The sequence below is a fragment of the Alnus glutinosa genome, chromosome 8 (genome assembly GCF_958979055.1).
Source record: "Alnus glutinosa chromosome 8, dhAlnGlut1.1, whole genome shotgun sequence".
NCBI lineage: Eukaryota > Viridiplantae > Streptophyta > Magnoliopsida > Fagales > Betulaceae > Alnus > Alnus glutinosa.
Genome location: NC_084893.1, coordinates 1,821,481 through 1,835,622, shown reverse-complemented (window position 1 = coordinate 1,835,622; position 14,142 = coordinate 1,821,481). Strand labels below are relative to the sequence as shown.

Genomic DNA, 14,142 nt, shown 5'->3' with positions numbered 1-14,142 from the left:
TCAACATTCAACGCAATCCACGGTTGCTTTAACGAGATAAATGGAAGGCCATTTGATTTGGAGTCCTTTCTTTCTAACATTCGAACCTTTGTACTACTAAATCTGAATCTTTATTTGTATCTTTTTACATCAAGTAACAAACATTACAAAATCATGTTTTAAAACACTAGAGTTACATGCTCAACTTTTACTTGGCGCTGCAATAACCCAACTGCTAGAAAGAGAGACTAGCATGCAAGAAGCTATCCTTTGACAGAAACTAAATGAGAAGTTAAATTAGCAAAAGCCTCCAAATGAGTGCATGACAAATCTGTCCATTTTTAGCTCAAAATTTGGTATTTACTTATGGGCATGAAGGCTAGATATAGATTCAGAAATCTGTAACCTTCGATTCGATAAAACATTGTCTAATAGTTGAGCAAACAATGGCCGTTCCAATCATAATTGTAAAAAACGTTTATATGAAGCTCAGAAACTTGATTATACACAAGGTTGTCACAAATAAAAAAAATAAAAAAAAAAATACTCAAAGGATTGTGGTGGAGGTTTTCTAGTTCGAACAAACTGTTAGAATCATCACCATTTATCTCAGTATCATTCTCCACCATTGTGGCAATTGAGAAACTCCACCCTGAAGCACAATTTTCATTGCCTACATGAAATAGTAACAAACTTTTAATAGGAAATAGACACATTTATGAGAATAGAACAAAGTCATTCATAAAATACCATAAACACGTATCATATTTCGCTTCAATAAACCATTCTTAAATTTTGTGATTCCATAAAAAGCTCAGAATACATGGATAGAAGCTAGTCTAAACTTGGAGAAGCTCTAGAAAAAAAAAAAAAAACAATATGCGAACACCAGTATCACTCAGCTTTAACCATATTGCCTTGTGAGTCAAATACTGCCCGACCTGAATCCATATTTCATCTCTACTAAACTTCAACTCAACTATTTTTGTATTTACATTCTCTTTTTATATTTCCTTGGTTTAGCCAACACTCAGTTTGACCAATTAACTCAGACTTTAGAACAAAGAAATTGAATTTAAACTTAAAACCAATCCCATGTAAACTTCACTACTCTTTGAATCACCAAAATAACACCCTAGGTGGCAACTAATGAACAGAACACTGAAACAGTCATGACAAAGAAGCATTATAACCCAAAAACGAGTGTTTTCTCAAAATGACAAAAACAAGAACAACATTGGAAGGAAAGATATGAACTCCAAAGCTAGAAGTTAAATGGACATTAAATGTCGCCACCCACAACCTGCCCTTGAGCGTCTAACAAATTCTAAGCAAATAATATAACACACCCACATACAAGATCCAAATCATGCCCTTACTGTCTAATAATAGTTAATTTGTAGAAACCGTGTATGATCTATCAAACTACAGCTCTCAGAACATCTAAGAACCACACTTAATAGTACTCTAATCCTAAGTTCAAATTGCTCAGGAAATAATAATAACAATCCTTATTTCAAGTCAAGAGCAGTTCAATTGGCAAACTTTTTATTTCTTGGCCAAACATTCTATAAAACACTATCACTGAAAAGTGAAAAGTCCAAAATTTAAAAACCGTTAAAAACACAAGGCTCAAGAGATTTAATCAATTGGTGTATCTGGATTTACAAATCTCTGCAAAGGCAATGCTGAGTTGCACACTACAATCTAGCTAAGTGTCACGCACAAGAATTTCACTAGTTGAGAATAAAATGCATCAATAAACGCAGATAATCTCAAAATGAAATCGAAACTTGCAATTAAAATATATCAGTTAATGACCACTAATCTCCTTTTTTTTTGTTCCAAAACTGAACGCTTCGACATCAAAGAAAACCCTGAAATTGAACCAAAGAAAACCCTAAAAACAATTAAGAAACCAAAATCATGACAAACCCATATCAACAAAATCCCAAAAACAATTAAGAAACCAAAATCATGACAAACCCATATCAACAAAATCCCCAAAATCACTTCAACGGCATTTCAGAAGTGGAACAAAATCCCAAAAAGACTCAGATTAGAAGCAAAACCTGAGAATAGAAGCAGCTTGCAAGACGCAAAATCAACACAGTCAAGTCTGTGGCGGAAGGCTCTGGAAAATTAAGTCTCTGCAATTTTGCCTCTTTCAATAAGTCTAGGTAAGCACTATAGCTGAACAGGTTGTTAGTTCACTATTTTTTCAACAAGTGAGCTGAGAGAGAGAGAGAGAGACTAACCGTGGAGAGATCGGGTAGGTAGTGGGTGGCGTGACTGGCCGGCGGTGGGCGACGAAATATAGAAAAGGCGGAGAGAGAGAGAGGGAGGGCGGCGGTGAGCGGAGGTGACGAACTCGGCGGTGGGCGGCTAGTCTCCGGTTGCGTTGGCGGTAGCAGTGGGGGCCGGAGGATTTGTTGGGAGGGAGTTTTTGAAAATTTTGGAGAAAAAGAGTGGTAACGTCTGATGATACATGAAGGTTAGCGTGTTAGAAGCTTCACGTTTTTTTTTTTGTTAAAAAAGAAATGCCACGTGGCAAAAAATTCGGACTATAGTGTGATAAGGGTGAGCCGGATAGACGAACTCTGGTTACAGTCCAAATAGTTAGTTTCACATTGGAAAAATATGTTACCCACATTGAGTGAGTGAATTATAAATGTGTTTTATAAATGCTAAGCCCCACATTAGTTCTTTAGCAAGTGAGACTTAACTTTATAAAAGATTTTATAGAGCTTCAATTACAATTTGACTAGCATTTTTAAAGTAATAATGCACGTGTGAGTCTGCAACTTGTACTTTCTCTTTATCGTAATCTTTATCATGCAAGAGAAGATATGGCCGATGGATGTATCCACATTGAGGAGAGTCCAGGAGAGTCCTATCAGTTTCGGCCAACATATACGTGCTACTTTATGCAACACGCACCCGAACCATGCCCTAGCTCCAAATAACAAGTCCTTATCCAGAGATCAAACTCTTATTATTATTAATCTTATTCAAACTGAGAAGCTGAGTGTCTTTAATAAGTTCCATTTCTCAAATTTAGACTTCACATATATGAAGCAATGGGATTAGTACAATTCTGAAGAAATACTAGTTAAGCAGAAAAAGTACAATAGGATAACCACCAAATACAAGTTCACTAAATCTCATTATAACAGCAAACAGAAGGATGATAGAAAGATTAGATTTTAAACCAACAAGGACATAGGTATTCATCAGTCGTTGCAAGTCAGGAAAAAAAAAAAGAGAAGAAGATATGCATATAGCACAAAAGAAAGTAAAATTTTTAAGGTCACTTTGAAAGAATAGAAATAATGCTCAAAATTCATGGTTGCAGAGTGAAATCTGATCAACACACCTGAACATCCTAAAATGCCTCGATACTTACAAATAACATCATCCTCCAGTGTATCAGAGCATGCCAAGGTTTACTTCTCTTAACCTGTAATGTCAGGAGTCGTATACATTAAAAGTTTCAACTCAACTTTGAGTAGTTTCTATTGCTGAAGCTGAACTATGGTGAACAATTCAGATGGATTAAACTAAATGAAGCCATTGCAGAACCTGGAATTTATGTCATCATCGAATTCCTTAGATAAAGATAAACAGCTGACTGCCAAAATAATGAACTGAAACTGAACTCCTCATCTTTTGGCGATGCTCAAATCATTTCATGATCTCATGATGACTCACATTTTCAAATCAATGGAGAACCCATGAAATTCTATCTTGCCTTGGTGTGCTCTAACAACATCAGGAACCTCATTCTGATACTTGCACACTAACTTCTCCACAAATTTTTTCTCAGTCATTCTCCACACACGAACAAGGTTAGTATCTGCCTTAATCAACCCCTTTGACATCAAAAGTTGCAAAACTGAACACCTCGGAATAATCCTTTTCTCCAAGCTAAGGAGTAAAAGATTAGGATTCTTGGAAATCAGCAAAGGCTTCATCTTCAGTTTGTTCACAAAGAAAGCCATCAATTTCTTGATCTTCATCTCAGAAACAATCATAAACAATGGCTGCCTTTTGAATGTTGAATAGATCTCATCCTTTGACAAACCAAAACTTTTATAAGCTTCCACCTTTTGCTCCCACAGTGTCTTACTCATTACTGCCATCACACGGATGGCCGAAACAAATAGCAGACTATTGGGATCAAAACCCAATTTCATTACGTCACTAACAATCTCACTAAACCGATAAGTCCTCACAAGTAGCAACTTTGGCTGAATCAAGAACATTTTCAAAACTAATGACTCGGGTACACCATGGCTTATCAACATCGAAATGTTGGGCTGTACTACTTCCACATTAAATCCAACTATAGAGCAGCATGCCTTAATAGCCTTTAAGACATTCTCATCAGTGCCAAGAATCCGCCTAAGCTCTTGGACACAAGGAATGATTTGGTTTTCGAGGCTTCTTTCTAGAATATAAGGCGCCGTGGATAAAAGCTTCGCAATTTCAAGATTCGACAAACCCAGAGATTTGAAAAACTCCAACTTTGGCTTAAAGATCTTGTGTGCATTGAGAAAATACAATAGTGGACGCTTCATGGTCAAAGTTGATATTTGGTCATCACTGAAACCATGAGCTCTAAAAAACTCAACAACAGTGTATGCATCACTTTCAAGCACACGTGGGTCTCTGCTAAGCATTTTCGCAAGGCTAGTGCCAGAGAACCCCAAGGATTCAAACAACTTCATGTTGGGCTTAAGGGTATTCTCTAAATCAGCCAAAAGCAATAGTGAACGACTGCTAATTAGATTTCTGATGTGGGTCTGAGTCAAACCGTGAGTTCTCAACAGGTCCAGAACTGAGTTGGGGTTCTTTGGGTTGTCAATGTTGAGCTTCTGGGAAGCTGAAATGGCTGATTCCAAGGACAACCCGCATGAGTTTTGGAGGAAGGAGACTGTCAGAGATTGTGGGTCCTTGGAATTAGGGAGTTTTGAAATGGTTTTTAGAGTGAAGGTTGAGAACAATTTGCCATGGCTAAGCGGCGAAGCTTTACGCCTTAATTGTTGGGGCAGTTTGTTGCAAAATAAACGAAGCATTTGACTTGATTGAGAAAAAAGCTGATTGCTTTAGTCGGAAAGAAACGAAGAATGGTTACCTGGGTTGAGATTTGAAGATGGTATGCGGTGCTCTTGGGCAGTTGGGCTGCTTGATGGATCGGCGTCCCTCTCTTTCTGGTTTTTGGGTATCTAGGAGTATAATCAGTGAGTTCGACGGAGTGCGTACAACTCCACAAGGCTAGAGTATTCAAATGCGTAGGATGGTATTTTTTTTCCAATATTACTAGTATTTTTTTTTTTTTTTGAAATAAAGTGAACTTCATTAATCATTACAAACCCGAGAGGGAATTACACTTGACCAAAAGGCCAATACAAGACAAAAGAAGTTCAAACATGCCCGAAGGCAAACACCATAGCCCGAAGGCCAATTGTGACCGGAGATAAAGAAACTCCACCCACTAAGTCAAGGAAAACCCGACTTAAAAGCAGCTACCAAAGGTAAACTGTGAAAAGATTCAGAATATACAAAAAAAACATCTACCCAAATAATAAATAAACATTACAAAGATCTTCCATGAAGTCCCTTTAAACAATAAAGCACAATAGCATATAAAAGAGAGACAGATCTAGCAAAAAGCCATCAAACAATCCCAAAATGTCCAAAAATTACAAAGGTAGACTGAAACAACAGCCACAAAACAGAGGCTACAACCCAGAACCGGCAGAAAGACAGGCGGATTTCGCCAATACCGGCGGCGCGTGGGAAACACGCGCCAACCCCAGTACTACCCAGCCAAAGAAACACCGCCGGAAGCCCCCTCCCCACCGTGCAAGGCCAAAAAATGGCGAAACGTGACCGTCACGCGCACCGAAGAACAAAAACCCCTCTGGCGCGTGCAGGCCACGCTCCGAACTCCGGCAACCGGCGTGACCTGTGCGACCGGCAGCAGGAGCGGACGGCGACGGAGATTCCGGCCAACGGGCGCGTGTCTAGCGGAAATCAACGAGCGAGCATAGATCTGGCTTCAAACATCTGAAAAAAAAAACAATAAAAACCGGCCAAAACAACACTCCTCCGACGACACAAATCCAGCCACTCCCCCAACCAGACCAGACACGTAGAACCATCTGCCTGAGCCAAATAAAAACTCACCATAGCCCAAAGACTAGATGAAACAACCACCCATCATAGCCCACAAGCTAGATGAAAACATCACCCCCACCGAAACAAAAAACCGAGGGGAACAAAAACCGCTCCAAAGCCCTAAGATAGGAGCCACCACCACCTGGAGAGGGAGACGTGAAGCCTCCCTCTCCAGCAAGACACAACCGCAAAACCCCTCTCAAAACAGGAAGAAAAAAATCGGGAGCTTCTCTCTCCTTGAGAAGCCACCGACAGTCTCTTTGACACACCTCAATATTACTAGTATTGGAAAAGTGTTTTACTCACATTAATAGATTACAAATATATTTTATAAATGCCAATCTTTATAGAGTAATGCTATACATCATCCTCTTGTCCTCCTTTTATCCTCCCAAAATTGATGTGGCTCTTAAAATCACCATTGAATTTATGATAGATCATTATTGAATTTTGATCCAATGGTGATTTTAAGAGCCACATCAATTTTGGGAGGATAAAAGGAGGACAAGAGGATGATGTGTAGCATTACTCATCTTTATATAAGTTTTTATTTTTTATTTTTTGGCAAGTGAGACTTGACTTTATACGTGATTTTAAAAAAGTTCAATTACAATTTGACTACCATTTTTAGGATAATCATGCACATGTGGCTAGTATTTTCTCTTTATCATAATCTTTATCATACAAGAGACAATCTTTTGTAGTGAGTGGGGATTACCCTATAAGCTAATTTTTATTTTTTATTTTTTATTTTTATTTTTATTTTTATTTTTTTTTTTGTGAAAGGCAGAGGCTAATTTTTAGGTTAAGAATGCTTAGGATAGCATTTGATCCTATGCTCCCATAAGTAGGATAGCAGTACTTGATAAATTGACTACCCAAGATAAGTTACATGCTTATCTTCTCTCTATAAAAACACATTTGCTAGAAAGACGTATTAACGGCTCAAAAAGCAAGTAAACTAGTCCTAGTGCGTGATTACGTGAACATTTCATCATAAAACTATGATAAAACGTATTAAAATGACAAATTCACTCTGCTGAAATCATTTCTTTCGTCAACATTTATCACTTTACTGAAAAAAAGAAGAAGAAGAAGAAGATTTTTTTTTGGATGAATTAAATCTCTCATAAGCACAAACTCAAGAAAACAAACACCCCAGAAAATCTGGACCAAGTTTCCTGCATAGGGACAAGCCCCCTAGTTAGGAACAAAAGTAAGAGAAGCTATACACATATAGCATCAACCAATCCCACCTAAACAACAAACCGCAAGAACAGAGCAGCTAATAACAGAAACTGCTATGCAAAGGAAAAAGTGCAGCAGCTCAACAGAACCAACAACACACAGAAACTGCAACAAAATAACCAGAACAACTCAAGCATTCTGGATTAGATTGTGTAAATTCCAATGATGAACCAGGCCTATATTGTTGTTTCCAACCATCTTCACAGACCCTTTGGACTGCATTCTAGCTCGAACTTGCCATTTAATCTGGGAAATAATGGTCTATTCCGAGCTTGGAGTGTTACAATGCAAAAGGTCATTCCTCTATTTCCAAAATAATTACTTTCATAAGCTATCTTTCGTTAACATCTTTTTCGTAGATCATTTGATTGTAAACCCAAAGTATAAGATAAACTGAGTGAGAAAGATGTCTTCTGTGCTTTTTTTTCACATTTCTCAAAAAAGTTACATATGATAAAATCTGATCACAAGGCCTCGCACTCTTGAACATCCTAGAATGCCATGACATTTGAACTACTTTTACAAATTGCATCATCCTCCCGAGTAATCAGAGTACTCCACGATTTCCTTCTCCTGAACCGTAAGTCTGTAAAACAGATGGATTAAACGATATGAAGCTGTTGCAAAACCTCTGGAATTTATTGCATGGAAGATGAAGATAAACGGCCCACTACCAACATGATGAACTCAAACTGGATTCATAATATTTTGGCAATGCCCTGAGCATTCGATGATCTCATAATACTCACTGTTTCAAATCAATGGGGAACCCTTGAAATTCTATCTTCCCTTGGTGCGCCATAACAACATCAGGTACCTCATTTTGATACTTGCTCACTAACTTCTCCACGAATTTGTTCTCACTCATAATGACTGCTTGAAAAATGCTAGTATCTTCCTTGATCAACCTCTTTGAAATCAGAAGTTGCAGAACTGAACACCTCGGAATGATTCTCTTCTCCAAGCTAAACCGTATAAGAATAGGATTCTTGGAAATTAGAGAAGGCTTAATCTTCAGTTTGTTCACAAAGAAACCCATCGATTTCTTGATCTTCTTCTCTGAAACGGCCATAAACAATGGTTTTCTTTTGAATGCTGAATAGATCTCAACCTTTGACAAACCAAAACTTCTATAAGTTTCCACCTTTTGCTCCCACAGTGTTTTACTCATTGCCATGGAACGGATGGCTATAACAAATTGCAGTTTATTGGGATCAAAACCCAATTTCATAACTTCACTAACAATTTCACTAAATCTACAGGTAGTCATAAGCAGTGATTTTGGTCCTAAAAAGAACAGTTTCAAAGCTAATGACTGGGGCACACCACGGCTTATCAACATCGACATGTTGGGCTTGAGCACTTTTTCTACATTCACTTCAATTATCCCGTAGCCTGCCTTTATAGCCTTTAATACATTCTCATCAGTGCCAAGAATCTGCCTAAGCTCTTGAACACAAGGAATAATTTGCTTTTCGAGGCTCCTTGCTAGAATGGTAGGCTGCGTGGATAAAAGCTTTGCAATTTCAGGACCGGACAAGCCCAAAGATTTGAAAAACTCAAACTTTGGCTTCAAGATCTTGTGCGGATTGAGTAAATACAATGTTGGGCGCTTCATGGTCAAAGTTGATATTTGCTCGTTTCTGAAACCATGAGCTCTAAAGAACTCAACCACAGTGTATGCATCACTTTCAAGCACACGTGGAAGCACATGTGGGTTGTTGCTAAGCATTTTGGCAAGGCTGGTGCTAGAAATCCCCAGGGATTCAAACAACTCCATGTTGGGCTTAAGGGTATTGTCTAAATCAGCCAATAGCAATCGTGGACGACTGCTAATTAAGTTTCTGATGTGGGTCTGAGTCAAACCGTGAGTTCTCAACAGGCCAAGAACTGAGTTGGGGTTCTTCAGGTTCTCAATGTTGAGCTTCTGGGAAGCTGAAATGGCTGATTCCAAGGACAACCCACATGAGTTCTGGAGGAAGGAGACTGTTGGAGATTGTGGGTCGTTGGAATTAGGGAGTTCCGCGATGGGTTTGGCAGAGGAGGTTGAGAAGAAGTGGCCATGGGTAAGGGATGAAGCTTTGTGCTTCAATTGTTTGGGCAGTTTTATGTAAATTAAACGAAGCATTTGATTTGTTTGAGAAAAATAAAGCTTGTTCATTTAAGTGGAAAGAGTGAAGAATGTTTACCTGGGTTGAGATTTGGAGATGGTATGTGATGCTATTGAACTGCTCGAAGCATTTTCTTCATCCTCTTTCTGGTTTTTGTCCCACCCAAGCATAATCCGAAGGCAAGTCGGTTTCGCCAATTCCATCGCTAACACACAACTCTCATGGCACCCAACGGTATTTTCCCGAAGCGCGACTCCCGCTCCTATACAAAAGAACAAGTGGGTTTGTATGGCAAAAAAACAGAACAATACATAGAAGTGGATCGTTAGTTTTGAAATTAGTTAAAGTGACGATGTGATATAAAGTAAAAAGAATTTGTATAGAAAAGTGAAAAAAAATTTGTATTGTAGTGAATTATTTTATTTAAATAATAAAATAAAAATTATTGATGTAATATAAAAAATAAAAAAAATAAGAATGTTTTGATGTGAATTATTATTGAAAAATGTGAAAAAATAAAAAAAATAATGAGAACAGTATTCTCCACTACCGTGTAATGTTTTGTTGTTTATCAAACAAACCCAAGAACTTGGAAAGAATTTGAAACAAAATTGAAAAAACTTTTAAAAAAAAAAAAAAAGGTTCGGAAATGTGAATTGAATTGAATATAATTGAAAAAAAGTAAAACTAAAATTGAAAAAAATTTAAATTAAATCTAAAATTGTAAAAATAAAAAACTAAAAAAATTGGGGTAGATTTTAGAACCACCCCTTAAACTAATAAGGGTGGCTGAGCGCATGAGCCACCCCATGCAAGGTGGTCAAGCCATCCCAGATATTTTTTTTGAAAAAATTAAATTAATTTTATAATTTTTTTTTTAGTTGGATTTTTTTTTTTGAATTGAGTTAAAAATAGGTTGATAAAGCCCGAGTAGAATTTAAATTTAAAAAACCAAACATTTTTTTTAAAATAAATAATCAAAAATAAAATGGTACCCAAACATGCTTACGCTACAATAATAAATTTTTTACACATGGTTAAGATTGCACTTAACCCATGTATGACACTTAGGATTGTAAAATATTACTACGCTTTGCAAACGATGTCCACGATGACCCACTCTATCAACATTGACCCAGTAGTAATCATTTTTTTAGGTGACTCCACTCATTTATCAGTATATAAAAATTAACATTATGCTTTTACATAAAACGAAGACATTCAAAATCTACCTTATAAGTCACTCCCTATAGGACTCTTCCACAAAGTCTCAACACATTCAATTCTCATACTCAATGTCAAATTTGATACTAGATATTGTGGCAATTCTGATGTCAAACGATACAAGCCTCATATAGAACTAACACTTACAATTTGGCTTGCAAGGATAAGGTTCTCAACAATTTATATACATATAATTAAAATTGCACTTAACCGATATATAACACTTTCTATCATAACAAATACACATACAAAAGTACATTTTTTGTCTTTTTATTTTGTCCATTAGGAGTTGACTTGGGCCACATAAACTTTGGACAATGATCATCTTTAGATCAAATGAACTTGGAAGAAGCCCTTTAGTAAGGGCAAAGTTATCATTTCATATTTTTTTGGACAATTCTGCCATTCTACTTAAACTAACCGGCTCCTCTCAGGATCCAAATGCTTAAACTTTGGACAAGCTGAGTGAGAAAGATCAAAACAAAAATATAAGATGAGTGAGAAAGATATCTTCAGTGCTTTTCCTCACATATCTCAAAAAGTTGCATATGATAAAATCTGATCATAAGGCCTCGCACTCTTGAACATCCTAGAATGCCTTCATATTTGAACTACTTTTGCAAATTACATCATCCTCCCGAGTAATCAGAGTATTCCAGGATTTCCATCTCCTGAACTGTATGACTGTAATGCAGATGGATTAAATTATATGAAGCTAATGCAAAACATCTGGAATTTATTGCTTTCCTAGGATGAAGAAAACAGCCTACTGCCAACATAATGAACTCAAACTGAACGCATGATTTTCAGGCAATGCCCAGAGCATTCGATGATCTCATGATACTCACATTTTCAAATCAATGGGGAACCCTTGAAATTCTATCTTCCCTTGGTGCGCTCTAACAACATCAGGGGCCTCATTTTGATACTTGCTCACTAACTTCTCCACGAATTTGTTCTCACTCATTCTGATTGCACGAAAAATGCTAGTATTTTCCTTGATCAACCTCTTTGAAATCAAAAGTTGCAGAACCGAACACCTCGGAATAATCCTCTTCTCCAAGCTATACAGTAGAAGATATTGATTCTTGGGAATTAGCGAAGGCTTCATCTTCACTTTGTTCACAAAGAAACCCATCGATTTCTGGATCTTCTTCTCTGAAACAGTCATAAACAATGGCTGCCTTTTGAATGCTGAATAGATCTCATCCCTTGACAAACCAAATTTTTTATAAGCTTCCACCTTTTGCTCCCACAGTGTCTTACTCATTACTGCCATCACACGGATGGCCCAAACAAATAGCAGACTATTGGGATCAAAACCCAATTTCATTACGTCACTAACAATCTCACTAAACCGATAAGTCCTCACAAGTAGAAACTTTGGCTGAATCAAGAACATTTTCAAAACTAATGACTCGGGTACACCATGGCTTATCAACATCGACATGTTGGGCTGTACTACTTCCACATTAAATCCAACCATAGAGCAGCATGCCTTTATAGCCTTTACGACATTCTCATCAGTGCCAAGAATCCGCCTAAGCTCTTGGACACAAGGAATGATTTGGTTTTCGAGGCTTCTTTCTAGAATATAAGGCGCCGTGGATAAAAGCTTTGCAATTTCAAGATTCGACAAACCCAAAGATTTGAAAAACTCCAACTTTGGCTTAAAGATCTTGTGTGCATTGAGAAAATACAGTAGTGGACGCTTCATGGTCAAAGTTGATATTTGGTCATCACTGAAACCATGAGCTCTAAAAAACTCAACAACAGTGTATGCATCACTTTCAAGCACACGTGGGTCTCTGCCAAGCATTTTCGCAAGGCTAGTGCTAGAGAACCCCAAGGATTCAAACAACTTCATGTTGGGCTTAAGGGTATTCTCTAAATCAGCCAAAAGCAATAGTGGACGACTGCTAATTAGATTTCTGATGTGGGTCTGAGTCAAACCGTGAGCTCTCAACAGGTCCAGAACTGAGTTGGGGTTCTTTGGGTTGTCAATGCTGAGCTTCTGGGAAGCTGAAATAGCTGATTCCAAGGACAAACCGCATGAGGTTTGCAGGAAGGAGACTGTCAGAGATTGTGGGTCCTTGGAATTAGGGCATTTTGAAATGGTTTTTAGAGTGGAGGTTGAGAACAAGTTGCCATGGCTAAGCGGCGAAGCTTTACGCCTTAATTGTTGGGGCAGTTTGTAGCAAAATAAACGAAGCATTTGACTTGATTGAGAAACAAAGGTTGTTGCTTAAGGTGGAAAGAATGAAGAATGGTTACCTGGGTTGAGATTTGGAGATGGTATGTGATGAAGCATTGGCCGCCGCCTCCTGGTTTTCGTCCCACCCAAGCACAATCCGGAGTATAGACGGTGAAAATACCATTTACCCAAATTACCCTCTAATTACCTCCTCCTCCTCCTTTTTATATATATATATATATATATATATATATATATATATATAAAAGTCAAGTTTTTTCTTAGAATGACATAGAATAGTGACATATAGTATGAATTCATATTTTTTAGTGATTAAACCGGTCCTTTAAATACTGAACCGGTGTATTTAATCTCTCCCTCTCTCTCTCTCTCAATTAATGATATAAGTATGACTTTTTTTGTATTTTTATATTTTTAGTTGAAATCTAAATATAATTGGTCTATTTAATCTCTCTCTCTATTAATGAAACAAGTAGCCTCTCTCTCTCTCAATTAATGATATAAGTATGACTCTTTGATATTTTTATATTTTTGGTTAAAATCTAAATATGATTCCATTTTGTTTGTGAAATTTGTGATTGAACAATTCTTCATTTGAATGTTTATAAGATTTTTTTTTGTTCATTTGTTTTTTCGAATGTTCAAAATTATATAGGATTGAAATATAATAGGTATCACACTAACATTAAAAAAATTCCTACTAATTTTCTATTTTATATTTTGATAATCAAAATCGTGGTTTTCTTCTTGTTATTTTTCTTTTTCATACTTATTTTCATTCTAAACTACACCTATGAGGACAAATATTTTAACATGTTTTAATTTATATGAATTAAATTAAAAATAAGAGTCTTATGCATTAATTCATTTAAATGTTTTATGGGATATTTGTTTTTCTTTTATGTGATTTTTACGATTTTCACTTATTTTTTGTAATTGTTATTCTGCTTTTGAAAGTAAAAAAATGCAAATTTTTTTTTGATTATTGTAGACAAAAGGAATATAAATGCTTTTAAAACACTAAAGAGTTAATTAAGCATTAAATTTGATTTTTTTTTTTTTAATGTTCAAAATTATATGGTCTGTGTATTTCAAGTAAAATAAATGGTGCATTTAATATGACTAATTAACTATCTTATATTGAATAAAAAATGAATAGAAACGTCAATTTTTTTTGTCATT

General features: G+C 36.6%; 3 protein-coding genes across 7 annotated transcripts; all 3 read right to left on the bottom strand.

The window, feature by feature from the left end:
- Nucleotides 1-390: 390 nt before the first annotated feature.
- LOC133874503 (uncharacterized) lies at nucleotides 391-5,272 on the bottom strand. Of its 5 annotated transcripts, XM_062312341.1 has the most exons (4): nucleotides 3,562-5,272; nucleotides 3,356-3,439; nucleotides 2,052-2,457; nucleotides 391-652 (listed from the first exon to the last, which is right to left on the bottom strand). In XM_062312341.1, exon 1 carries the CDS (start codon nucleotides 5,055-5,057, stop codon nucleotides 3,687-3,689), a length of 1,371 nt encoding a protein of 456 aa, XP_062168325.1. In that variant the 5' UTR covers nucleotides 5,058-5,272; the 3' UTR covers nucleotides 391-652; nucleotides 2,052-2,457; nucleotides 3,356-3,439; nucleotides 3,562-3,686. The 5 variants fall into 5 exon arrangements, with proteins under 5 accessions (XP_062168325.1, XP_062168322.1, XP_062168324.1 ...); XM_062312338.1 differs by having other exon boundaries at nucleotides 3,356-5,272; XM_062312340.1 differs by having other exon boundaries at nucleotides 3,386-5,272.
- A 2,883-nt stretch (nucleotides 5,273-8,155) lies between these two features.
- On the bottom strand, nucleotides 8,156-9,571 carry LOC133875109 (uncharacterized). Its single transcript, XM_062313112.1, has one exon. It carries the CDS (start codon nucleotides 9,569-9,571, stop codon nucleotides 8,156-8,158), a length of 1,416 nt encoding a protein of 471 aa, XP_062169096.1.
- Nucleotides 9,572-11,084: 1,513 nt separating this feature from the next.
- LOC133875552 (uncharacterized) lies at nucleotides 11,085-13,112 on the bottom strand. Its single transcript, XM_062313719.1, has one exon. It carries the CDS (start codon nucleotides 12,958-12,960, stop codon nucleotides 11,590-11,592), a length of 1,371 nt encoding a protein of 456 aa, XP_062169703.1. The 5' UTR covers nucleotides 12,961-13,112; the 3' UTR covers nucleotides 11,085-11,589.
- Nucleotides 13,113-14,142: the final 1,030 nt, after the last annotated feature.

Excerpts from the sequence above, each read along its gene's own strand:
- LOC133874503 (XM_062312338.1), bottom strand. The coding sequence starts at position 5,057 with ATGCTTCGTTTATTTTGCAACAAACTGCCCCAACAATTAAGGCGTAAA.
- LOC133875109 (XM_062313112.1), bottom strand. The coding sequence starts at position 9,571 with ATGAACAAGCTTTATTTTTCTCAAACAAATCAAATGCTTCGTTTAATT.
- LOC133875552 (XM_062313719.1), bottom strand. The coding sequence starts at position 12,960 with ATGCTTCGTTTATTTTGCTACAAACTGCCCCAACAATTAAGGCGTAAA.